General features: G+C 37.8%; 1 protein-coding gene across 1 annotated transcript; it reads left to right on the top strand.

The window, feature by feature from the left end:
* The first annotated feature begins 1786 nt into the window (after positions 1-1786).
* On the top strand, positions 1787-25466 carry LOC117254045 (uncharacterized). Its single transcript, XM_078169121.1, has 19 exons — positions 1787-1882; positions 3039-3249; positions 3478-3687; positions 8037-8197; positions 8322-8366; positions 8970-9076; positions 9182-9351; positions 9730-9890; positions 11563-11773; positions 12002-12211; positions 12973-13248; positions 19149-19309; positions 19433-19477; positions 22033-22139; positions 22480-22649; positions 22996-23156; positions 23819-24029; positions 24142-24351; positions 24665-25466. The coding sequence occupies exons 1-19, from the start codon at positions 1787-1789 to the stop codon at positions 24958-24960; spliced, it is 3219 nt and encodes a 1072-aa protein (XP_078025247.1). The 3' UTR covers positions 24961-25466.
* The last annotated feature ends 2312 nt before the right edge of the window (positions 25467-27778 follow it).

Genomic DNA, 27778 nt, shown 5'->3' with positions numbered 1-27778 from the left:
CAATCAATCAATCAGTTTATTTGTTTCATGAATTCATAAAATATAATATCAGTAATATGTAAGAGTCTACATCCACTGGATGAAAATGGAGGCCCTGCAGATTATTTACCTGTTACCATGGTGAGACGTAGTGTAGGAGCAATACCTTTAGAAAATGTTTGCTCTCGTCATAAATTTGGGGCACCACCTTCACTTAGAAGGCAAGTGACTGTAATCAAATTAATAACTCTGGAGACCAATTATTAATTTGTCAGTACACTTATAAATCATGAATCAATCTAGCAAATAACTTTGGCAGGTGGCTGGCAGCACTGGAGCCGATAAATCTTTGATGGAGTTGCAGGTCGAATAGTAGCTCCTCTATTTGGCTGTGGCTTCTCGCTTATAATAAGGTTGAAAATAATCTCGTCGGCTGTTCGATATTTTTATCAAAGTTATTCTTAGCGCGCCGTGACCCTCAAGAGGATGAAGCGGTTAGAAGATGGATGGATGGATGGACTATTAGAGCGTATAAAAAATGTTGGAATCAGCTGACTTCGTCTCTTTGGGTAGAATGTTTCTGAAGGCACAGAAAACAAAGGAAAACTCAGGACAAATAAGGCAATCCTGGACATGGCGAGCAAAACTTAAAAGTTTAAAATAATTTCTATCGTAAGAAAGAAAGGGTTACGCGGGAAGCGAGTATAAGAGCGTAACGGGTTAAAGCGTAAAGAGTATAACTAGAAGGAAAGACGGCAAAAGAAAGGAAGCAAAAGAGAGAAAAATGAAAAAGCAAAAATAAAAGTAAAGTGAATTAAAAGTAAAAAGTGAAGAAAAAGTAAAGTAACAGAAAAGTGAGCGAGATGCGCCGAGCTCAATAGTTTTATCTGACCAGATTGAGTGGGCGTGTTTGAGGCAAGGTGGGTCTCTTAGTTAGTTTCGGAGGAAACTTAATGAACTTTATTTTGTGAATTATATACTTTAACATGTTAGGCACAATAGACACATACTCTTCCCATTATGGTCAAAATCGGCTCTTAACATCAAATTACATTTAATACGATTATTGTACTTCATATATCAGTGGAACACAAGTATAAAGTGTTTCGTGCACAAACACTACAAACTAGTCTGCAGTTACATCAACATACTAAATGAGAAAGCCTATACTGATAGAGACAAGTTGATTGATCAATCTAACTATCTCTTAACTTGAACTATAATATGGGATTCCTACGGAATCTTTCTTAACTATCGCCACAGGATGGCAGTATGACTCTATGTTAAATGAGGAATTAAACACATGAAATTATATCTAACTCATATTATGACCTACAGAAGTGGAAATAATATTAATCAACTAAGAAACAAGGATTATGCAAAGTTAAAATGTTAGAACATGGATAAAATGTATAGTTTACTTTCAAGAGACATTTAAAGTTGGTTAACAAGAGAAACTTAGTTTTTACTCAGGAAGAAGACCACATCTGGTCTTCTTATCTTATTTCCACCAGGGTGAGAGTAAGATAGAGCTGGGGTGACTCCTATAGATGTGTTGTATAACAGATAGAGGGACAGAAGTGTGGAGAGACAAAAAAGGAAGAGGATGTGGTTTTATTGGAGGTAGAGTATTAAGTCCTTAAGAAAACAGTCTGTTTTATGAAAGACATGATTCTTTGGTGGTGGGCAAGTTGGAGTCTCTCCCTGCTGCTTGGATTTCAGCAGATCAGTGAACTTAAAAGCATAGTTAATGACCCTGGTCTGGCAGTTAATCTGGCTGAGTTGTCAAAACACTGAATTTCCCAGGATGGTATTCAGCAAACTGAAATCTGGATGGTTTCCAATTGACACCTTTACCACTCTTGATGCCAGGATGACAGTGAAAGAGTACATCAACTTTGAGGTGAGACCGGGGGCAAAGCCATAAAAATTTGACCCTCAGAGTTGAAGAAATTCAGCTGTTCTGAAACTGAATCCCATCTCAGGGTTCATCAACTCAGTTCAGGTTAAGACTCATAGTAGCTGCTGTCTGGAATGGACCTCCACTCCCTACGTAGATATGTACAACGCATTCTAAGATAACAAAAACACGATTCTTCTTTCACGTAATTATACACTAAATACTTATATATATATATATACATATATATATATATATATATATATATATATATATATACGTCATACGTCATCATCAGCGAGTTGTTAGTTAAAATTATGTTTCGTAGCCTGTCAAACAAAAAAACGTGCAATTAAGAGTTTTTTATTTTGTTCATTTCCAGCATGGACGAGGACAAATCTCCCAAAACCCCATATGTCTACTTATACAACACAGGTCGTGTATTTGATAATAGGCCGGTCAGAGTGATCGCCACCTGCAAATTAGTCATCTACACTTTCCCCTTTGATATCCAAAACTGCTCACTGACCTTTGAATCATACCTGCACTTTGGTAAGCCTGCACAAAATTTTATTATTATTTTATTTTATTCTACAGTATGTTCACATGATGCATACCACTGATTATCTGTTTAAGGTTTGTTAAATCAGATGTAACACCTTGGAGAAACTGTGTGTGATTTTATTTATTTGATGAATCTTCTAGTCATCTCAGCATGGCAGGTCACAGCTGTGGGTAGTATACCAGGGTCTTTTTTATTCTACTACTACCAGTCTAAAAAAAGGTTTACATTTTTTGATAAAATAATGCATCAAGGTTCTTAATCTGGATCAAAATATGTCAATACTTAAAAACAATGAAATATAACAGTATCAGTTATGACAAATGTCATGTTTGATGAGAAGCATCATGGATGCTGGACACACTAACAGTGAAGGAATTTAACAAAAGCTGGCAAAAAGATTGGTATTTAAAAAATGTTTTAAGAACTGACTGTAGTGGCTGTTGTTTATTTGGATTATTTCATATAGTGTACACATGTAAACAGAGAACAAAAGAGGACCGATGATTGATCCTTGGGGAGCACCAAAGGCCTGGCAAACGTCTATTGTAAGTTCTGAGTAAAACTTTAAGAATTTGTATTTGTTTTTATCCCAAGATCATTTTGAGACGTAGGCCAATCCTTTATGTGGTAAACCTCCTGTTGCCCAGCCGTTTCCTCATCACACTGGACCTCTTCAGCTTCCTGCTGCCTCCCCAAAGTGTGGATCGGTCCTCCTTTAAGATGACCCTTATCCTGGGCTACACCGTTTTCCTGCTCATCATGAATGACCTGCTGCCTGTCACTGGAAATACAACACCACTAATGAGTGAGTGACACCTGTGATATATTGTTGTATAGGATTAACCACTGTGGCCAATTCTTCTTCTTGACCAGATGCCATTGTTGACCAATTAATACCTTGTCCTCTGATGGCTCCTCTGGAGACTGAATTTTAACTGAATATAAATGTAAATATGCTTTCTGCCCTTGATAATTAAAGTTAAAATGAAAAACGTATCTTTACTTCTTAACTGTTTTGTTTGTTTTGCTGCAGATGTTTTATTCTCAGTCAGTCTGGCTCTGATGGTGGCCAGCCTGTTGGAGACAGTGTTTATCACCAACATCCAGTTCAGCACCAGCAAGTACAGAAAGGTGCCTCACTGGCTCAGTGTCCTTGTGCTACGATATCTTGCTGTTGTTGTTTGTCTCCCTCCAAAAAAGATGAGCAACCGCATCACAGTCTCCCTTCACCCACCTGCTAGAGGTACAATACATCATCATGATTATTTTTGTATTACTTCTGTCACTATTACTGCTGCTTCACCTTATTTTAATCATTTTTTATGCAACTGAGCGTGAAAGTTCATTCTTCATTCTTGATCTTAGAAGTAGTAGTTGGATGAAAATAATCTTAACCAAAGCTTGACTAAAAAGCTAAATAAACTAATAAACTCTTAAATGGAGTTTGTTCATTTGTCATGGAGATGCACTTAAAGGCTCTCGGAAAAGCTAGTGAAAGCCAACCCCAGGTTAATTCTCCTTCATATTTTAGCTAGTTTTATTTTTATCTTTATTTTATTTTATTTTATTTTCATTTTTATTTTTATTTTACTCTTTCATTTATTTATCTATTTATTTAGTTATTTATTCATTTATTTTGCCAAATGAGGCAACATGATGGTCACTGAGCCTATGGCCCACTGATGTAGGTATTGAAATAGGCCTTGATATATATTTGCAGTATTATGAACTGGGTGTAATAATTTATTGCTAATGCAAACCAAACATTTCTTTTTGCTGCTGACTTCACATTAAAACATTTCACTGGTGAGTCAGAAAGGCTACTTGACTTTTATTGTTAGTAGTCAAAGGAAATGCAATTTCCATTCATCATGGTTTCTGTTTCCTCTTTGCCCGAATCAAAGAATCAGGTTTTTTTTTACAGTGTGTGGTGGAGTGCTTTGCAAGCAGTAGTTGCTGTACACTGTCTACCAGGTGCTTTATAAATCCGTGACAACATGGAGCCAAGGATTTTCACCCACCTCTCAGGTAAGTCTACTGAGCATCCCTGATTGGCTGAGTGAATGATTGTGTGAATCATTATTCTCCTGTTTCGAGTTTTAGGTCAGGGAGTTGTCATATTAAGTAGGAAATGTGAGAACATTCATTTTGTTACATTTTGCTATGCCTGAAGCCAAGTTGTCCCTTTGCAAACTTTGTAATAAATAAACACTTAATTTGTTGTTGCTGGTGGTTCTTGAATCTGGGAAGACGGGAGTGTCCATTTCATGTTGCCTCAGGGCCCGGGCCTAACGGAAGGAAGTAGAGTGACTACTTCATCATAAGTCACTGCTGGGACTGGTTTGAGATATTTCTAACTTTTTCACTTCACTTTGAATGGACACTTTGAGTTTCCTCAACTTCTCAGTCAGATCCACCCCAGATTACCCCACAGTGGCAGCCTCTCACCCAAATATGGCCACTTTTGGCTCCAAAAAACCAAGATGGTGAACTTAAGGCTTCAAAACGGGAGTCCACAATCCACTTGGTGTCATCACAGTGGCTTTGTCCATGATTTTATGCAATCTATGTTGAGACCACGATGATCCCCCAAAAAACCTTGAAATCCTGGAGGGACTACTGTGCACATGTTCTCATACTCCTTGTGATTTATTGATAAACAGAGAGGAAACGGAAAGAATGGCTGAAATCTTTTATTTGAAAGTAACATGTTACATCACACCTTCGCACTATATCCTCTCCCCCTATTTCAATGTGTTGTATACTGTATGTTCAGTCAAGCAACATTTTACCAACAAATATTTGCTTTTACCCATGGGAAATCTCCTGTTCATGTCCTTAACAAACTTTTTCTTTTTGGTTTTTTCCCTAAGTAAGACAAGTCCAGGCCTGTACTGCTCAGACATATGCAGCACAAAGACAAGAAAGAGACATAAACTGTCTTGTTTGTGTGTTATTATTTTTTAAATAGATTACATTCAGATAAATGAGTCAATATGGGTGCAGAGCAGATTAACAAAGTACTTGATTAGGCTCATCATATGCTGAGGTGTGTGTTAAAAATGTTTGAAAACTGACATCAGATATTTCCAGACATCCTTGCTTGATTCGTTTATGGTCAACACTGCAACACTGTTGTTTTGACAAACAAGACATGCATACAAATTATGCAGAAGGAAAAGCTGTAAGTTGAGTTGAGCCAATCAGAAACAAGAAACACTATTCCCTAAGACTTTCCAGTTGTACCCTGTAAATTGCAGGGACAAGTTATGAAAGTGAGGCACTGTCAGTAACACTGTCACAAACAAGATGAAAGAAGTAAAGATAGCCAGGCTGCTTTTCATCAGTTTTTCACTGCTTTACGGTAAGAAAAAAATAATTTACACTATCTAACAAATTAGCAACACATTTTTTAAAAAAGCTGTTTTTCCCATGGTAATGCTTTAGAAACTTTCAAAATGATTTGTAAAAACTAAACACAGAAAACTAAACACCAAGTAAACTCAAATATGATGAAATGTTTGTATCTTTTATCACTTTATCTCCATATATGTGTTTTATAACAGTTTTGTGGCACATTGATGAATACTGTCAGAAGATGTTTATGAACTGTTTGTGGATAAAGCATCAGAAAACTATCTTTTGAGCATTTAAGTAAAATTCGAAACAAAATGATTAAAAACCTGTGGAATGTGTTTTATTTTAACCGAACAAAGAGCTTTCCACTAACCAGTCAGTTACTGTATCAAGTAAAGCTGAGAGAAGTAGAACATATGTCAAGAACAAGAGTCAACAGCCATGCAAACAACTTGTGATGCTGTATGTGGGTACAGAGGTGCTTTGAGCTAAATACTGATGTTAGCATGCTAACATGCTCACGATGACAATGCTAGCATGCTGATGTACACCATGTTTACCATCTTAGTTTACTATGTTAGCATGCTAATACTCACCAACCAACCAGCACTAAACACAAAGTGCTGCTGATGGGGATGTTCCTGGTTTACAGTTAGGTACTAAAGAGTTGGGTACTTTAAAATTTTAGCCTGAGGATCACACTAAATGAAAAGTTCAAGGATCACCAAATCTATTACAGTTCATCCTGATGGGAAGAAGAATGTGTACACCAGATAACATGGTAATCCATCACTCATGGCCAAAAATGAGAAAAGAAACAAAGAGGTAGTGTGTGGATTAAAAATCATTTATAGAGTATAACAAGACCCTTAGATTTTATTGGCATATTGCTTTATGAATTTCATTTGAATTGAATTATATGACACAAAGTGTAAAGGTTTAGAAACAATACAACGTCAAACCCCAAAGCATGACACAAAGACAGTCAGTGTAATATAGAAGTTCTTATTTACTGGAGTTCAACAACAGGCAAGAGTCAAAACCAGGTGACCTGTCCAGATAGGCAAAATTATGCTGGCCTAACACCAAATGACTTTTCAAGCAATTTCACTGTCACAGATAAATTTCCAATGTCAGAATAAAATCATGAGGTGGTCACAAAACTCAGTTTAAATTGTCTTAAGTCAGTCTTTTTCTCATCTTGCCATCCAACAAAATCAAACATTTTTAATATCATCATAAGGTTTTAGTTTTAGTCTTTCGTCTAGTCAACAACAATTACCTGAGCTCTCCCCAGCAGCAAACAAGAAGAAGTAAACCCGGTAGACAGTAAACAACAAACAGACTAGTCTATTAGTGATAAATCCTAAATATTGATTGTTTGCTTGTTATTCCCATGGTCTCCTACCACTTAATGGAGCAGCTGACCAGCAAAGCTTGGTGGTGAGTTGAGGCAACAAAATCCAAAATGTTAAGTTTAAATGCAAATACACTTGATTGTTTTTCTTTTTCTAGAGTTATGTGTTTTTGTTGATACAGAAAGAATTGTTTATATATCACATTTCTCAAAAGAAGTTTGGTGTAATATTTTCTATAGGGAGCAGGATGGGAAATAATCTCAAAAGGAATCTCGCTGTAGCCTTGCAAATAATGATCCTACGAGATCCCCAGTCTTTGCAAAATCTTACAGTGTGTGACTAAAAACGTCTTTAGAGACGAGAGGGTGTCAGACTTCAATCTTTATAAAGTTTGGTATTCAGTAACAGACAGGGGGCAGGCAGTAAAGAAGGCCGAGGAGCTAGGGTGGATTAAACAAGACAATCTGATAGGGACTGGGTGGAGATGGGCCTGGATATATTGTATACTACAAGGCTGATTAGGATAATGTGAAGCAGGTGAGTTTGTGGGTGGGGAAGGTCAGATGATGGAAATGGTGTTGGGTGGGAGGGAGTGGCTGGATCTGCAATCACAAGCAGAGAGAGTGCATGGTAAACAGAGCAATTGACAGGATGTATGTTTGGATATATGTGTGGATGTGAGTGTTGAACATGGATCACTGTATTTTAATGTAGTTGATATGAAGCATTTTGTTGAACAGTTCATGAAGTCTTAGCAAAACTCTGTATAGCATACAAAGAAAGATTTGCTTTTGAGCAAATACAAATGAAGGAAAAATACTTTTATTTGGGATAACTATGTATTAATGTAGATATCTTCTTTCTCTTTTAAACACAGGTTTTGTTGCACCATTGAACTGCACCAGCCCAACACCTAAGGCCTTGTTTGATGCACTTGAGACCGAATTATTTCCAAGAAAACTATTTCGACCTGTAGGAAACTTTACAGATGTGCTGGAAGTATCCATCGAAATGACTATCGTGGGGATTTTAGGAGTGGTGAGTCTATGAGCTGCATAAAAATCTATTCATGACAGCACATACAGATGCATAATTTTTTTAACTACGCATGCTGTGAGTAAATTTTAATTATCATTATCAACTGTATGTGTCTCATCCCTAGAATGAAAAAGAGCAGACCTTAACAGTATTCATATGGCAATACCTGGTAAGTGTTCAGAGCACTGACAAAATTTTTCTTTACAAAAGCACACACTGAACACAGATGTAGTCACATTTTTGAAGACTGTAAGAAATCTGGCTGCAACCTCTCCTCTGTGCTGTGGTGGTGGGGAATGTGATGGTGAGACAGTGGCAATGAAATATTTGAGATTTAAGGTGACGACACATCTTTTGCAACCAAAAGTTGCATATATAAAAAAAGTTATGGCTCACTGGCACAAACACAAATAACACTGCTGCATTTGAATGTTTATGAAGTGGATCTATAAGAAACGTGTGATATGAGGTGAATTTAAGTGTGTGAGACATCATTATAAGTATAATGATTCCTTTCACATCGAATTTCCACAATCTGCTTCAATTCATCACCTCGCCATCTGTGATGCCAGTTTCCCCCTGTCTCCAAATTGTGCGTGCGTATGGGTCAGAGTTTCCCTACATTTTCTGTACATTTCCTTGTCAAGTCAAAACACTGAATGAAGCAGGTTCATATTAAAATATCAATGTTTCTCCAACACTGCTCATCGTCAAGGGGCGAAAACACAAATGGCACACACAGTTAAAATGGTTGTTGTTCTGGTTAATGTAGGAGTGGGATATAGCGGGACTGAGCTGGGATGAGAAGGAATGTGGAACTACAAGAGTCTCTGTCCCTCGAGAACAGCTTTGGGTCCCAGACATCGTCATCAATGAGTTGTAAGTTAAAATAAGGTCTCGTAGCCTGTCAAACAAATAAATAAAAACCTATATTTTAAAAGTATAAATGTGCAATTAAGAGTTTTTTATTCTGTTCATTTCCAGCATGGACGAGGACAAATCTCCCAAAACGCCTTATGTCTACTTATACAACACAGGTCATGTTTATGATGATAGGCCGGTCAGAGTGATCGCCACCTGCAAATTAGTCATCTACACTTTCCCCTTTGATATCCAAAACTGCACTCTGACCTTTGAACCATACCTGCACTTTGGTAAGCCTGCGCAAAGTCCAACAAATAACACCAAAATAACACCTGATCTCAAAGCTACACCTTCACCTCACATTCAGTTTTATTATAATTATGGCAGATTTGTACTTGAAGTACACTAAAAATTGTCACTTGCAAATTTAAGAGGTTAATTGCTATTTTTGCAGAAATTATGTATTTTCAAACATTAAAACTACAAACGCAAAAGTGATATGAAATTAAGTAAAATTAAATACATTAATTTAAATATCTTTGGGGCACAAAATTCCATGACCTCAACTTTCATGTTGACAACTTCACTGTACTCATGTGCATCACAAGTAACATTTCACACAGACTGGACATCTAATATAAACAAACTTTCCTACAATTTTATTCCAGCTGAAGACATAAAGATGAATCAAAGACATTCAGCTGCAGAGATCCTGGAGGAGTCCAGGGACGTGCTACATACCAGAGGAGAGTGGGAGCTTGTTGATATCAAACAAGCTCAAACAACCCTTGAAATAACAGAGGGAAGCTACTCTGAGCTCAAATACTTTGTAAGTAATTTTAGCTATTATATTTTATTCTGTGTTCACATGAGGCATACCAATAATTATCTGTTTTAGCATTTGTAAAATCAGATGTGACATCTTGGAGAAACCATGTGTAGAATATCTGTTGATTTTATTTAAGGGATTAATCTTTGAAATTATTTTGATGAAATTGTTTTTGCAGAAAAATGATACAATCCCAGCAAAGATTTTATTTGTTTTGAACCACTGTCTCAGTATGACAGGTCAGAGCAGTGGGTAGTGCACCAGGGTCTTTTTTATTCTATGACTACCAGTCTAAAAGAATGTTTACATTTTATATACATATATATACACATATATGTATGTACATATACATTTATATACATATATATGTATGTACATATGGAATACAAATATGAATATATAGAATGAACCTTGAATATATTGAACGAAAGTCAGAATATATGGAATGAAATCTGACGTCATCAAGGCACTAGCGCCATCTTGTGTTTCCTCTGTATGACCACCCAAGCTTTTATTTTGGTACTTCCACTGACCGGCAGTGTGCATTTGCATATTGGCTAAATATTTAGTTTCACCAAGCACATTTAGATTTAACATTTAGATTTAGATTTAACATTTAACATTTAGATTTAACATTTAATATTTAGATTTAACTGTGACATGATATTTAACATATTTCAAATATTGCTGTAAATGTGGTAAAAAGTGACTTCAAAAAATTTACACCACTTTTTTTTCACCAACATTGTTTGAAGCGAAATGTGGCATAATGTTGCTGTCAATTTCAGTGCGAGCCATTTTACAAACGGCACCTCATACCATACTGCGGTATCGGGTGTGGTTAACATTACCACGTGCATTAGCCAATGTGGAAATTAGTTATTTAATTCATTAATTCTTCATTCCTTAAATTTGCCACCACTATGTCTCTCACCGACTCACCCATATTCACTGTGTTCTTGCTGCAGCATCCAATACAAGCATACAGAAGGAACACAAGATGGCGCTAGTGCCTTGATGACGTCAGATTTCATTCCATATATTCTGACTTTCTTTCAGTATATTCAAGGTCTATTCCATATATTCATTCATTCCATGTATTAAAGGTTCATTCCATATATTTGGATTTTCATTCATTTCATATATTCAAACTTCATATCTTATTTTAAACACAAATATTCACACACACACACACACACACACATATATATATATATATATATATATATATATATATATATATATACACAAATAAAATAATGCATCAAGGTGCTTACATGTAATCTGGATCAAACGATAAAATACAACAGTATCAGTTATGACAAATGTCATGTTTGATGAGAAGCATCATGGACAGGATAATGGTGAAGGAATTTACAGTAATGAAAGCTGCCAAAAAGATTGGTATTTTTAAAAAAAAAAAAAAAATTGAATGTAGTGGGTGTTGTTCATATGGATGATTTTAGATAGTGTACACATGTAAACAGAAAACAAAGGAGGAACAATGAGTGATCCTTGGGGAATACCAAAGTTCTGAGTGGCCTGCAGAAAAGCATCAGAAACAACAAAATAAGTTTTTAGGGGGCTGGTGGAGGAGTTTGCAACTATTGGCAAATATCTATTGTGAATTCTGAGTAAAACTTTGATGCTTTGTAATTGTTTTTATCCCAAGATCATTTTGAGACGTAGGCCAATCCTTTATGTGATAAACCTCCTGTTGCCCAGCTGCTTCCTCATCACACTGGACCTCTTCAGCTTCCTGCTGCCTCCCCAAGGTGTGGATCGGTCCTCCTTTAAGATGACTCTCATCCTGGGCTACACCGTTTTCCTGCTCATCATGAACGACCTGCTGCCTGTCACTGGAAATACAACACCTCTAATAAGTGAGTGACACCTGTGATATATTGTTGTATAGGATTAACCACTGTGGCCAATTCTTCTTCTTGACCAGATGCCATTGTTGACCAATTAATACCTTGTCCTCTGATGGCTCCTCTGGCAACTAAATTTTAACTTAATATAAATGTGAATATGCTCTCTGCCCTTGATAATTAAAGTTAAAATGAAAAATGTCTCTTTACTTCTTAATTGTTTTGTTTGTTTTGCTGCAGATGTTTTATTCTCAGTCAGTCTGGCTCTGATGGTGGCCAGCCTGTTGGAGACAGTGTTTATCACCAACATCCAGTTCAGCGCCAGCAAGTACAGAAAGGTGCCTCACTGGCTCAGTGTCCTTGTGCTACGATATCTTGCTGTTGTTGTTTGTCTCCCTCCAAAAAAGACGAGCAACCGCATCACAGTCTCCCTTCACCCACCTGCTAGAGGTACAATACATCATCATGATTATTTTTGTATTACTTCTGTCACTATTACTGCTGCTTCATCTTATTTTTGGTCACTGAGCCTATGGCCCGCTGATGTAGGTATTGAAATAGGCCTTGATATATATTTGCAGTATTATGAACTGGGTGTAATAAGTTATTGCTAATGCAAACTAAACATTTCTTTTTGCTGCTGACTTCACATTAAAAACATTTCACTGGTGAAAGACTACTTGACTTTCATTGTTAGTAGTCAAAGGAAATGCAATTTCCATTCATCATGGTTTCTGTTTCCTCTTTGCCCGAATCAAAGAATCAGGGGTTTTTTAAAAGTGTGTGGTGCAGTGCTTTGCAAGCAGTAGTTGGTGTACACTGTCTACCAGGTGCTTTACAAATCCGTGACAACATGGAGCCAAGGATTTTCACCCTATGAGCTGTTGTAGCAATACCTAAAATTAGAAGAAACAAAATACCATTGCATTTACATTAAAACCTTGTACCTACCATCTACAATGATTATACTCACTTTCCCTGAGCTGTCGTCACTTGCCAGTGATATTTTTCCTACAGCATGGCCTGGTTACTTGCTCAGGAAGAGAAAAGTAAGCATAATAGGCTACAAATAAAAACATCCAAGCCAGCTGAAGTTACATTGTTAACGTACCATAGATTGTTGCCATAGAAGTACCTAGCTTTTAAAAAATGTGACACACCATATACCATGCTCTCACTGTAATCTTGTTTTCTTTTATATATATATCCAGCAATGAGTCCCAGCATCATCTCTTCAGGAGATCTTCAGAGTGTCTCTGGTGATACACCTCATGAGAAACCCCCTCTGGATCCAGCCCTGGATGAACTGAGGAAGCTGAGCAGAGATCTCATGGCCATCCGCCTCCAGATAGACAAACATGCCCAGGGGAGCAATACCTCAGAGGAATGGCAAATGATCGGATTAGTCATTGACCGTCTGCTTTTTGGCCTGTACATTGGCTTCATCTCTTCCCTTTTTATCACTATCATATCCATATGGGTCTGGAGTAACGCAGAACTTAGCTGACTTGATGGAAGAGTTAAGTCAGACAGTTATGTGGATCATCAGCAAAAGTTTGACCAGTTAGCAGCTTACACTTAGATTTATTATTCAGTAGTTCGAGTAAGAGATTCAGAATCTGAGTTATTTGATGCAGGAAAACAAAATGAAATGCAGAAAACATCCAGTATGTATAGAGGGAATGATTACAGCAGGCTTAGCTTATTTTAATGTTTATATGGATACCGAATGTTTTTTATAGCAGAACTGAAAAATGTGAACCTATCCTTTAACCAGTATTAATTATCTTCATGAACCTAAGATCAATGGTTGAGTCCAAGTTAAAGTTTCTGTATAATTAATTGGAGATATTCTGATAACAGACCCTATATTTTAAAATCTCATGCGTACACTTCAAGCCCAAAACGCACTTTTTCCTGAAATCATGACCCAGTAACTCAAGATAATCCACAGACCTTGTTGTGAACAGTTTAATGTAGGAACTCTTTACTCTCTACCAAACTACACCTGCCAAATATATCAGAAGGAAGCGTGAATCTACTCATGGGTGACAGCAAGAGATATAAACATTAACAAAGTCCTCCTTGTCTGAGCAATAACATTAACTAGCTCAGGGCTAGGTGATCTAGCAGTAGATGCACGTTTCCTTTTACGTGGTGATACAGTTGGCAGGCATAGTTTGGTTAGAAGAGGATAGTTCCCACATGAAACTGCTCACAACAAGGTCTGTGGATTACCTTGAGTAACTGGTCATGATCTCTGAAAAGAGACAGTGCGGTTGAGGTTTTCATATGTACTTTATTTCTTGGTGCTTTGAGCACCACAAGCTGAGTGCCATCTTGTTCCAACACCCAGCAACTTACACCAAAACAATTTAGACTGATTAATAGCACTACAGGTAAGAGGATGAATATATATTTTTTAATTTTGGGGTGAACTGTCCCTTTAAACAATTGAAGACAGCCATAACCACATACCAACAACCATATCTACACCATAAGGTCTTCTAGTCTTTATGAATGGACAGTCTCTTATGTCAAAGCTCAATTCTACTGTAATAATTTTCCTTTTTTTCTGAGATCTTTAATCTCTTTCTGCTGCTTTGGGAATTTTTTTTTCTCATCTTTGAACAATATGTTTGTGCTTTTTATTTGTGTGTACGTACAATGAAAAACTGACAAACTGTAATGCTGTTTTTGTTTGTATCTGCTCTATGAATGTATATTTGTGTCTATGGCATCCCATTGAAAATGAGATGCTATATCTCAAAGGGATATCCTTTCAGTGAATTCCCAATATATAGAGCACTGGAGAATGAAACAGATTGTAACTCCTATAGGTGGCAGTGTTGAAAATGAAATGGTGGAGTTGTTACCAGTGTGGAATGACTTCTGTGTGTGTTTATTTTAATGCCATTTGATTACATATCTTTATCAATAAGATAACGAATATTTTATGTGTAAAATCTGAAATGTGAATTCCATTTTTTGTTTTAGGTTAAAGGAGCTATATGTAAGAAATATAAAGCAAATAGTCGTAAAATCCTCCTAATATTTCACAGAGACTAAGGAATAATGTCCATATAACATACTGATCTCACCGACAACAATAGTACAGCCAGAATATTCGCATTTAAAAAACATTTTTAAAGTCCGCAAATCATGTTTATGTTCTGAATTTGTGTTTTGGCCTGTTGCGCCACCCACCGCCGTCTACCAGTCACCCAGTCAGTAGAGTCTCAGCATCAGTTACAGTTACGACTGAGCTACAGCAGCACGGCGAGCAGCATTAGCAGTGTCCCGGTACATAGCATTAGCAGCCAGCTCCTCCTCAGCTGTATCCTGGCAGCAGCGTGAGCAGTGTCCCGGTACATAGCATTAGCAGCCGGCTCCTCCTCAGCTGTATCCCGGCAGCAGCGTTAGCAGCAGAGAAGCCGGACTTGCTTGAACAGTCCACTGGAAAACCGAAGATCAAGGACACGGCAGCTGCCCGTGGGCAAACAAATCAGTCTCCAGCGTGCAGCTGTCCAGCAACCTCGAATCTGTAGAGGAAGGGGGGGGGGCGGACACGACTTGAATTTGAGTGCAGTAACCGTTTTGGCCACATTCTTACATACAGCGCCTTTAAAGAGTTGTCTTTCTGTTACATTTTCATAGGTAATGTGAGAGTATTATCTTAAGCCCTATTCGGACGGGATTAGTTTTACATAGGTATGTGGGATAAAGCAATAATTACCAGAGATTTTAGTCCCTTTCGAATGTGCCATGTCAGTAATCATTACCGCACGATGTCAGTAAAGATTACCGTGACTTTTACCTTCTGTAAAAGGATCCCGGACAATTACCTCAGGTAATACTAATCCCGTGCGAATAGACCAGCAGTAAATATGTGATTTAGGGCTGTCAAAAAAAAAATCGAAGTTAGAAATATATCCGAATATATATGTCTATATATATATACATATATATATATATATACATATATTTATTTCTAAGTTCGAAGCTAAATTTGATCATTCGAATATCATTAATAATTAATTAATACTATCAATAATGTTGTATATCACGGCGAATCCCGTTCGAGCGGAGATGGCTCGCGCACAAGCCGGGCCAGAGACGGACGCAGTGACGGAGGGAGAGGCGCCGACGGAGGAGCCCGCTGCGCCAACACCACCCACTGCACTGTTCGCGATGTGTAACCTGTTCGGGAAGACATACAGGGAGAGTGTTGCACCTGCTGCCTCCATGCCTACCCTTTTTGAAGAAGAGATGAAACGTTACCAGAATGAGACACCACCACGAGCCGACCAGGATCCACTCTTGTGGTGGAAAACTATGCACTGAAGTATCCAAACATTGCTCAGATAGAGGCAGAAGTTTGTCATACCTGGCACTTCAGTGAGGTCAGAACGGGTGTTTTCATCCGAGTGTGACGTTCATATTGTGTCAGCAATAAGCATCTTATTTTTTGTGTTTGTTTTTTTTTTGTAAAAATAATAATAATAATAATAATAATAATAATAATAATAATAATAATAAATTCTAATATTATTCGAACTCTACTAGCTAAATTAATTCAAAAATATTCTAACTCTTCTAAATTAATTCGAAAATATTCAAACTCAAATTCATGGTGCTTTTGACAGTCCTATCATACGCACTTGATGTCAGGAGGGGACGGCGGTGCGTGAATGGATTTACCCCTCCCACTTGTGGTAGTTTTATTGATATTTCTTATCCCGTGCGAATTGGCCATTATTATTACTGACACCCTGTGGTAAAGTGACATTACCCCACGTGCCCATGTAAAACTAATCCCGTCCGAATAGTGCTGAAGTTTCATTTTGCTTTCAGCCCAGCCTGAAGCCAAATTGTCTCTTTGAATACTTTGTAAGAAATAAACACTCTCAGGCTTTAACTGTTGTTGCTGGTTCTTGAACCTGGGAAGACGGGAGTGTCCATTTTCGTGTTGCCTCAGGGCCGGGGGTAAACAGAAGGAAGTAGAGTAACTAGTTGATCATAAGTTCTCCCTGTGTCAGCGTGGTTTTCCTCCAGGAACTCTGGCTTCCTCTCACAGTCCAAAGACATTCAGGTTAATTGGTGACTCTAAACTGCCTGTAGGTATGAATGGTCATCTTTGTCTATGTGTCAGCCCTGCAATAGTCTGGGGACCTGTCCAGGGTGTACCTTGCCCCCTGCTCAATGTCAGCTGGGATAGGCTCCAACAGGTAAAAACTCATTTCATTGTAGAGTTGCATGTGCTGTAATGATTCCCTCAGCCCATCTTAGCTCTTCTCCTTCCCACTCTCCATCTCTCTGTTTATCATGACACTACTGCTGAAGGAGTGTGAACTCCGTGCCTGTGACAGACTCACACACACAGTGACACGGCAAAATGTTGCCATCACACAGCTAACGTTACCCATCAATGGATTAATGGAGTTGAGGCATTTGGTGCAACACATTTTCACTCTGACTTCATTACATATCAACTTTTGGTCATGGACTTTCCACATCTAAATATGAAGTATCCATTTTCAGTCAAGCAACAAATATTTGCATGTTTCAACGAATCCTTTTGCCTACAGAAATCTCTGCCCTGGAGGTGTCCAGTGAACTTGTATAACCCTGTTCATGGCTTCACTAAAAGCTTTTCTGTTTGCTTTTTTCCCTAAGAACTATAAGTAAAACAAGTCCAGGACTGCAGCACTAAAACACAAAAGAGACATAAACAGTCATTTCTTTGCATTTAATATTCATATTTAATGTATAATTTTGTTTTAAAAATTAATCTTGTTGGCCTGTTTTTGTTTTTAAATAGATTGCATTCAGATAAATGAGTGAGTATGGGTGCAGAGCAGAGTGACTAAGTACTTATTTAGGCTCATCATATGCTGAGGTGTGTGTTAAAAATATCTGAAAACTGACACCACCAGTAGACATCCTTGTTTGATTAGTTTGCAACACTGTTGTTTTGAAAAACTAGACATGCATGCATATAATTGACAGGGAAGACCTGTAAGTTAAGTTGAGCCAATCAGAAACAAGAAACTCAGACTGTCAGGTTTAACCTTTTAAAACGCTGGGACGAGTTATGAAAGTGGTTGAGCTGATGCAAACAAGATGAAAAAGGTGACGACAGCCGGGCTAATTTTTATCACTTTTTCACTTCTTTACGGTAAGAAAGAAAGAATTTACATTATCTACTGAATAAACAATGCAAACAATACTGATGTGTTAAATACTGGAGGAAACCTATTCCCATGGTAATGCTTTGAGACACTTTAAGCTAATACAAAGCAAATAGGCTACATGATATTGGGGTTTTAAAATTGCCTTGAATTTTATATATACATTGTATGTATGACTGGATATGTGTTTTATAAAAGTTTGTGGCACATTGATGAATACTGTCAGAAGATGTTTATGAACTGTATGTGAAAAAACAGCAAAAAACAATCTAAAGTTTTGAGAATCTAAGTAAAATCTTAAACCAAATTCTTACCAAAAAGACTGAAAACCTGTGGCACGTGTTTTATTTTAACCGAATAAAGAGCTTTCCACTAACCAGTAAGTTACTGTAGCAAGTAAAGCTGAGAGAAGTAGGACATATGTCAAGAGTAAGAGTCAACAGCCACGCAAACACCTTGTGATGCTGTATGTGGGTACAGAGGTGCTTTAAGCTAAATACTAATGTTAGCAAGCTAACATGCTCACATGACAATGCTAGCATGCTGATGTACACCAGGTTTACCACTGCAGTTTACTACGTTAGTATGCTAATACTCACCAAGCAGTACTTAACACAAAGTGCTGCTGATGTTACTTATTTAGAGGTATTTACACAATCAAACAGTTTCATATAAGTTTTTAGTCTTTACTTGTGTAGACAGTGACGATCAGTGACGTGAATATTGACATTAATAACTGCGCTCTCTCCAGCACCAAACAAGAAGCAAAAACCAGGTAGATAGTAAATGTGGAGGGGACTCTGGGAAGATAGAAGAACAAGTCAGCTCTCTTGGACGGTGAAAAGGGAGGAGAAACTGGTGGAACTGTGGAGTGAACAAGAGTCTGTGTTCATTTCAGCATGTATCTAATCCACTAACTTGTACTTAGTGGAAAATCTTCATTTTTGAAACGGTTTGCCTCAGAGCTCATGGTAAAGAGTGCAAGCAACAGGGTGATTGTTTGGACAGATGTGTGGATTTAGGTGTTTAAAATGGATCACATAATTTCATGTGGCTGGTATGAAGCATTTTGTTAAACATTTCATGAAGTCTTAGCAAGACTTCTGCTTTTGAGCAAATACAAATAAAAGAAAAATACTTTTATTTGGACTTTGTATGTATGAATTTAGATTTTGTCTTTCTCTTTTTCAACGCAGGTTTTGTTGCATCATTGAACTGCACCAGCCCAACTCCTAAGGCCTTGTTTGATGCATTCGAGACTGAATTATTTCCTAGAAAACTACTTCGACCTGTAGGAAACTTTACAGATGTCCTGAACGTATCCATCGAACTGACTATAGTGGGAATTTTAGGAGTGGTGAGTCCATGAGCTGCATAAAAATCTATTCATGACAGCGCATACAGATGCATATTTTTTTAACAGAGTATTCTGCGAGTGAATTTTAATGATCATAAATAATTGTATGTGTCTCATCCCTAGAATGAAAAAGACCAAAACTTGAAAATATTCATATGGCAAGTCCTGGTAAGTGTTCAGAGCACTGACAAAAACATGAATGAATTCAGAATGTTGTCTAAAACCCTTTCTTAAACAAAAGCACACACATAATACAAATGTAGTCAATTTTTTGAAGACTGTAAAAAAAAAATTGATATCAAGTGGTATTCGCAGAACAAGAGTGTCGTGACACTTTTTGCTTCAGCATTCACTCAGTGGTTGTTTGTGCCATGTATATCGACAAGCTATTTATATTTGTCTGCAGCAAAACAGTCACTCAAACATCTACAACATAATCCCAGAATATGTAAGTTAATGTCAAATACAAAAATTCCCCTTGTTATAATCAACCAAGCAGCAACCTCTAGGAGCCAACGCTGAAGTGCTAAAAACTGCACTTCCTCAACTGGCCATTAGAGGCTGGCTCCAGAAGCCATTCAATCCCCATAGACCCTAATGTTAAAATCCCCAACATAACAGCAAAAAAAATACCAACATGTTTACAGCCTGGTACAAAAAGGCCTTTATAGTTAATGACATCTGTATGTGTGGCAATTTTGATATAATCATAGACTGTAAAAATATGACTCACCTGGTTACATTTTATGTAAGAAGTATTTCACTGCTGGAAAGATGTTTTTCATAAAACTCACCTTTCTTTGCAGCGGAAAAACGCAAATACAAAAAGTTACATATAATTACAGGTGTGGCCACTTTGCGTGACAGACTGTCCGTGATGCGTCACCACAATCTATGCATCAGATCCAACCCCTCCCTCACATCTCCACCCCATTGTCCAAATATGGTCACTCCTGGTCTCAAAACTAAGAGAAAGATGGTGACAGCTGAAATACCGAACACAGTGCCTCCAAACAGGAGTCCACAAACCCACTGGTGACATCAAAGTGGCTATGTCCATCATTCATATACAGTCTATGTAATCAACCTTGATACTGATGTGAGTTGTAACACTAGCTATGTATTAACAGTGATTAAACAGGCTTAAAGACCCAGACAGAAGGGGCCTAATGCCACTAGGATAACGTGGTATCAGTGGCTCAAAACTACTTCAAAGAGCAACAAAGGAACACGAAAAATCTGGCAACTGACTGTGGAAAAGCAGCTGGTATAACTACTGACAGGGATGATGAGAGACATTGGAAACAGGTGAGCAGCCCACACATAGAAAAGTCTGAGGGCATCTGGTGGATGGAGGGGGAATGGCAAGTCCAGACAGTCTCAAGGAAATGCATGAGCCTGAGGGAAGTGAGAAATAACTGGAGACCGGGACCAAGGGCCGGACTGAGTAAAATGGAAACAGCTGAAACAGACATTGTACAGGGGTACAGTTGTAACCCTCTTGAAAAACACTTCATAACTCTCCATCCCAAGCTTTTGTGACATGGCTTTGAAGCTGGCATGAATATGATGCATCGAATTGTGAGTCAGGCTGTGGTCCTTGGCTGGAATTTTGGCTGTTTGCATTACATCTGGAAAAGACTCTGGAAGTCCCATTTTCACTGCAGCTCCATATACAAAAGAGAAATAAGCTAATTCAGGCTTTGGCTACACAGGAAATATTTTTTGGTAGGATCCATATATTGTTAACTATGGTCTTTTTGTGAGATTTGTTGAAAATAAGAAAAATACAGAATACCACAAAACTTAAAGGTGGATTTAGGGGGATTTAGTAGCATCTAGCGGTGAGGATTGGAGATTGCAACCAGCTGAAACTGCGTCAACGAAGAGCCTACATCGTACCCTACGATGTAGCCTAACTTTTTTAGCTTTTATTTACTTTAATTTTACAGATGAGGAACAATAAATTGTAAAGACAATAAAGCCTCTAAAAAACATAACATTTTAAGCCTTGTGTGTGATTTATCCTACAGTAAGTTCATAATCTCTGCTATTCACAAGGCTAATTCATACAATGTAAAATGCCATAGGCTCGTGCTAATAATGTTAGCATATTGTATTTGTTTGAAAAACGTGTTTAGTACAAAACAGTTGTTTTGTCGGTGAACACTGTGGGTTGTAATGGAGCCGAATTTTATAACATTACCTTTGTTAAATGTTGCTGCTGACCCTGGCTTTGTATGAGTATAGAACAAAAGTCTGCTAGCCACTAAGCTAATTTATACAATGTAAAATGCCAAAGGGTTGTGCTAAAAACATTAGGCCCTATCTGGAGCCAGTGTTTGGTTTGTCTATTCTGGGCTACTGAAGAAACATGGCAGTGCAACATGGTGACATGGAGAATCAATGAATAATTATCCCCATGGTTTATATGATTGGTTGCACCGAGGGAACATCATTTAATTCCCATACTATTTGAAATTATGTTGATTTTTCTGAGTTCGCAGGGTCATGGTGCAACTGGAAAATGTGAACAAGACTTTTTTAAATAGACTGAGTATAGTCCAAACATTTTAACAGCAGTGTTTTAACAATAAAAACAAAATAAAAACCTGGTTATACACTTAGGAAATCATACTTGACACTACACACTGAGCCTTTAACCTTTAGATTAAAGTATACAAAGTGACACAGTTAAATAGTTGTTGTTCTCTTTAATTTAGGAGTGGGATATAGATGGACTGAGCTGGGATGAGAAGGAATGCGGAACTAAAAGAGTCTCTGTCCCTCGAGAAAAGCTTTGGGTCCCAGACATCGTCATCAACGAGTTGTAAGTTAAAATTATGTTTAGTAGCCTATCAACTTTTTCATCGATTAGAAAACAAAAGGAAATACACCATCAATAGACCTTATCCCCTATCTGGCAACACTTCTGTACTCAGTTATAGCTGTTGTGCTGTTTTGGCCACACTTTATCTTATATGCTTGTTTTGATCACATGCCCATGAATTTGAAATAATTATTAAAATAATAAATTATTGATGGTTTAATTAATCATTGATTATTTGTTACAGAACCCCTTGGAAAAGAGTCAGTTTAGTGGAACATGAAACCTGTCTTTTAAAAGTATAAAGGTGCAATTAAGAGTTTTTTAATCTGTTCATTTCCAGCATGGACGAGGACAAATCTCCCAAAACGCCTTATGTCTACTTATACAACACAGGTCGTGTATTTGATGAAAAGCCGATCAGAGTGATCGCCACCTGCAAATTAGTCATCTACACTTTCCCCTTCGATGTCCAAAACTGCACTCTGACCTTTGAACCATACCTGCACTTTGGTAAGCCTGCGCAAAATTAGAAAAATAACACCTGATCTCAAAACTGCAACTTCACTTCACATTAAGTTTCATTATAATTATGGTGAGTACACTGAGTACAATTTAAGAGGTTAACTGATATTATTTTTGCAGAAATTATGCATTTTCAAACATTAAAACTACAAACACATAAGTGATATGAAATTAAGTCAAATTAAATACATTAATTTAAATATCTTTGGAGCCCAAAATTCCATGACCTCAACTTTCATGTTGACAACTTAACCCTACTCATGTGCATCACAAGTAACATTTCACACAGACTGGACATCTAATATAAACAGACTTTCCTACAATTTTATTCCAGCTGAAGACATAGAGATGACTCAAAGACATTCAGCTGCAGAGATCCTGGAGGAGTCCAGAGCTGTGTTGCAGACCAGAGGAGAGTGGGAGCTTGTGGATATCAAACAAGCTCAAACAACCCTTGAAATTACAGAGGGAACCTACTCTGAGCTCAAATTCTTTGTAAGTTATATATATTTTATTCAATGTTCACATGATGAATACAAGTGATTATCTGCTTAACATTTCTTAAATCAGATGTGACACCTTGGAGAAACTGTGTGTAGAATTTATGTTGATTTTATTTAAGTGATTAATCTTTGAAATTATTTTGATGAAATTGTTGTTTGTATTAAAATGACGCAATCCCAGCCAAAATTTGTATAGTCCATGTGTTGTTTTCAACCCCTGTCGTCTCAGTGCGGCAGGTCAGAGCAGTAGGTAGTGAACCAGGGTCTTTTTTATTCTACCCATACCAGTCTAAAAAAAACATTTTTTTATTTTTTTTTGATAAAATAATGCATCAAGGCTCTTAATCTGGATAAAAATATGTCACTGCTAAAAAACGATAAAATACAACAGTATCAGAAAAAAGATCGGTATTTTTAAAAGTTTGAACAGTTGACTGAAGTGGACATTATTTGTGTGGATAATTTGACATAGTGTACACATGTAAACAGAGGACAAAGGAGGACCGATGATTGATCCTTGGGGAACACCAAAGGTCTGAGGGTGGTGGAGGAGTTTACTACTCCTGGCAAATGTGTAATTTCTTAATGGTAATTAGACCACTATTGTGAATGCTGACTAAAATTTTGAAGCTTTGTACTTGTTTTTATCCCAAGATCATTTTGAGACGTAGGCCAATCCTCTACGTGGTGAACCTCCTGATCCCCAGCTGCTTCCTCATCACACTGGACCTCTTCAGCTTCCTGCTGCCTCCCCACAGTGTGGATCGGTCCGCCTTCAAGATGACCCTCATCCTGGGCTACACCGTTTTTCTGCTCATCATGAACGACCTGCTGCCTGTCACTGGAAATACAACACCTCTAATAAGTGAGTGACACCTGTCATATGAGTATATTCAAAATTTGTAGTAAATGTAAATATGTATGAAAAACGTCTCTTAACTTTTTAATCCTTTTGTTTTGTTTGTTTTTTGCCGCAGACGTTTTATTCTCAATCAGTCTTGCTCTGATGGTGGCCAGCCTGTTGGAGACAGTGTTTATTACTAACATTCAGTTCAGCGCCAGCAAGTACAGAAAGGTGCCTCACTGGATCAGTGTCCTTGTGCTACGATATCTAGCTGTTGTTGTTTGTCTCCCTCAAGAAAAGATGAGCAACCGCATCACAGTCTCCATTCACCAACCTGCTAGAGGTACAATTACACTGTCATTATTATTTTTTGTATTACTTCTGTCACTATTACTGCTGCTATATGCTGCGATATTCAACCAGCTGTGTGTCATTGCAATGTGTGCAGATGAACCATGTTTGGCTTTGCCCCCGTGCTGCTGCCAGCATCCATGTTGTTCAGCCAAAGTTTTATATTTGCTATTACATTTGTTTAGATTGCTGACATGTTTTCTTGTTACATTTGAAGATAGAGATCTATCATTTATATTTTGATTATCAGAATTAGTATAAGTACCTGTCTCACACTATCACTCTTGATTTTTTTTATTATCCAGAAATAAGTCCCAGCATCATCTCTTTAAGAGATTCTCAGAGTGTCTCTGGTGGTACACCTCATGAGAAACCTCCTCGGGATCCAGTCCTGGATGAACTGAGGAAACTGAGCAGAGATCTCGTGGCCATCCGCCTCCAGATAGACCAACACTTCCATGGGAGCAATACCTCGGCTGAATGGCAAATGATCGGATTAGTCATTGACCGTCTGCTGTTCAGCTTGTACATTGTCTTCATCACGGTCTGCTTTATCACCATTGTAGCTATCTGGATATTTAGTAACTTGCACATAACATGATATTCACTTACAAAGACCATGCCAATCAGGTAAAGATTTCAAATGATTTATTGCGTATGATGGATTATGGGTTCGGAGGAAAGCATGAAGGGGTGAGGATCGAGGGATTACAGAATGAACGGATGAGGATAGAGGGATGAAGGGATTAGGGTCGAGGGTCGAATGGATGAGGGGTGAAGGGTTGAGTGATGTAGGGATGAGGGTCGAGGGCCAGATGGATGAAAGGTTAGGGATGACAGGGTAAGGATCAAGGGATATAGAGTGAGGAATGAAGGGATGAGGGATGAAGGGATGAAGGGGTGGAAGACTGAGGGTTGAGGGATGAAGGCTGGATTTCTGGGTAGCAGGCAAGCGCTATGATGAATGTGTTGGGTCAAAGGCAGGAACGCAGGAGAGGTCCCGGGAGTGAGACTGAGTTGGGGAGTTGTCTCTTTGTGAGCTTGGCTTCGGATAGAGCCCCTACTGGTTCCTGTATGCAGAAAGGAGCAGAGAAAAAGATGTAAGAGGCGAGAAGGGATTGGGTGGGTGGGGTGTGAGAAATGTGTCGAAGAGAGATCAAATGCATCAGATATGCTATAGACTATTGGGAATGGGATGTGTTCAAGTCTTGGTCTTTGTTCCCAAACCTAGTTATAAAACTACATTAAATGGAAACATATTGTAGTCTTTTTTTCTTTCTTGGTTTCTCAGTGGCTCTAGTAGATAATTCAGAGTCTGACTTGTTTGATGCAGGAGAAACAAAGTAAAATCAGAAACAGGAGGAACTGGAGAATAGAACAGATCAAAACTCCCATAGGTGGAGGTGTTAAAAAAATAAAATGGTTGAGCGCTTACCGGAGGTGTGGAACAACAAGTCCTTGTCCCGCGTATGTTTATGACTCATCTTCACATGCTGCTTTTTTTTGTTGCATCTATTCATTTATATATATTTTTATATGCAGGAGGACTGAATGTACTCAAAATGATAGAAATATCTTATCTGTGCATTTGTTTGCATTATAAAAGTTGGAAAGTGTCTTTCACGAGGTCTGTATTTAAATAAAATATATCCACAATTTAAATAGCTAATGGGACAACTTAATGTATGTATACCCATTTACAGTTGCTGGTTCCTACAATGTTAACAACCAAGTTTTTATATATACCTTACCTACATACCTATATTTAAGTGTTTGTTTAGGGTTAAGGGATGTTATGGGCTGGGGTTAGGCATGTAATGGTTGTGGTTAAAGTAAGGCTAAGTCTCCTGAGAACTACTGTTAGTCATTTCGGTGTCCTACTAAGTGGCAAAAACAAGTGTGCATGCATTTATACTGCCAGTAGGAGCTATCTTTGCTTTACACATGATTACATCTGTGGTTGTGGAGAATATTTGCTCCATTAGAAACACCCAGCATGAGAGCGTCTCAGCAGAGCATCAGCATCATCTCAGGTTTACTCTTAATGTCAGGTAATGATACTTTCATTCACTTATTTTAACTGGGGGGTTTTTCAAGGCTGACACATCTTACACACTGCAACTGGAAGCAGTGAGGTTGTTATTTTAGTAGCCTAATAATTAATGTAGTATTCTGTCTGTTTCAGGATTAAATTATCCTCACAGTGCAATAATATAGTTTGCCGAGGTAAATTTGAATTGCTTGCATATGAGAGTGTATAAATGGGTAAGAACCAGAGAGGCGTATGTGACATATGACTAACCCTACAGGACAGCGGGAACAAAAAATGACCATACTTGGTTCAGATTTTTATTCATTTTAATCTATAACATAAAAATTCATAAGCATGTGGGTGATAATATATTAATGACAATGTTTTGACATTTATTGAAAAAATATTCTCACTTACAGCCTTTTTGGCCAGCTCAGTGTGGTCAGTGTTAAGTCTTTTAGTTTTTGGTAATAACTCTTGATTGTTTTAGAATTCACATGTATCCTTTTGGCAGTAGAAAGAGCTCACTGAGAGCTTTCATTTGATATATGTAACTCATTTTCGCTCATAGTTGTCACTTCTCAGAATGATCCATCCACTATTTTTCATGTGTACGATAAGTCATGTGTAGTGTTGAATTCAAAATAAAGGAATCTTTCTACAAAATTGAGTCTTATGCTACATTATATTTGAGAAACATGTTCAAGTAATGAAAGGATGCCATTGTGACCTAATGTGTCCTGTGCTTTATAATATAATTACTAAGTAATGTTATGATATTGATACAATAATGATTGAAAAAAAACCTCCTCCATGTCCACATATTTGAGATTTTAAAACTCATCCGACCACATCACCCCTGTTCTGATCCAACTGGCTCTCCCGAATTAACTACAAAAACCCTCTGCTCACCTTCAAAGCCCTCCACAGTCTAGCCCCTACTTACCTCTCTGACCTTCTCCAGAAGTACACCTCCTCCTGCTCACTGCGATCTTCCTCTGCTGGTCTCCTGACCATTCCCACCTCATGCCTCAACACCATGGGTGCCAGGGCTTTTAGCTGCACTGCCTCCAGGCTTTGAAACTCCCTACCCCACACACAGTCGACAGTCTGACAGCATAACATCTTTTAAATCCCATCTCAAAAGCCACCTATCAAACTTTGTAACAGTCTTACCGATCATATCATAGCAACATTATCTGTGTGCCCAAGTCACGTCTCTTGTTCTGCATGTTATTTTATGATCTGTAGGGTGACCATGGGTGTTTTGAAAGGCACCTTTTAAATAAAATGTATTATTATCATTATTTTATGTTTTGTTTTGTGATATTTACATTTGCAATAATATTCTACTTAGTAACTTTGCAGTTTAATATTCTTTCCTAAC

Source organism: Epinephelus lanceolatus, chromosome 6, assembly GCF_041903045.1.
Source record: "Epinephelus lanceolatus isolate andai-2023 chromosome 6, ASM4190304v1, whole genome shotgun sequence".
NCBI lineage: Eukaryota > Metazoa > Chordata > Actinopteri > Perciformes > Serranidae > Epinephelus > Epinephelus lanceolatus.
Note: the sequence above shows the minus strand (reverse complement) of the source record. Positions and strands in the feature narration are given on the sequence as shown.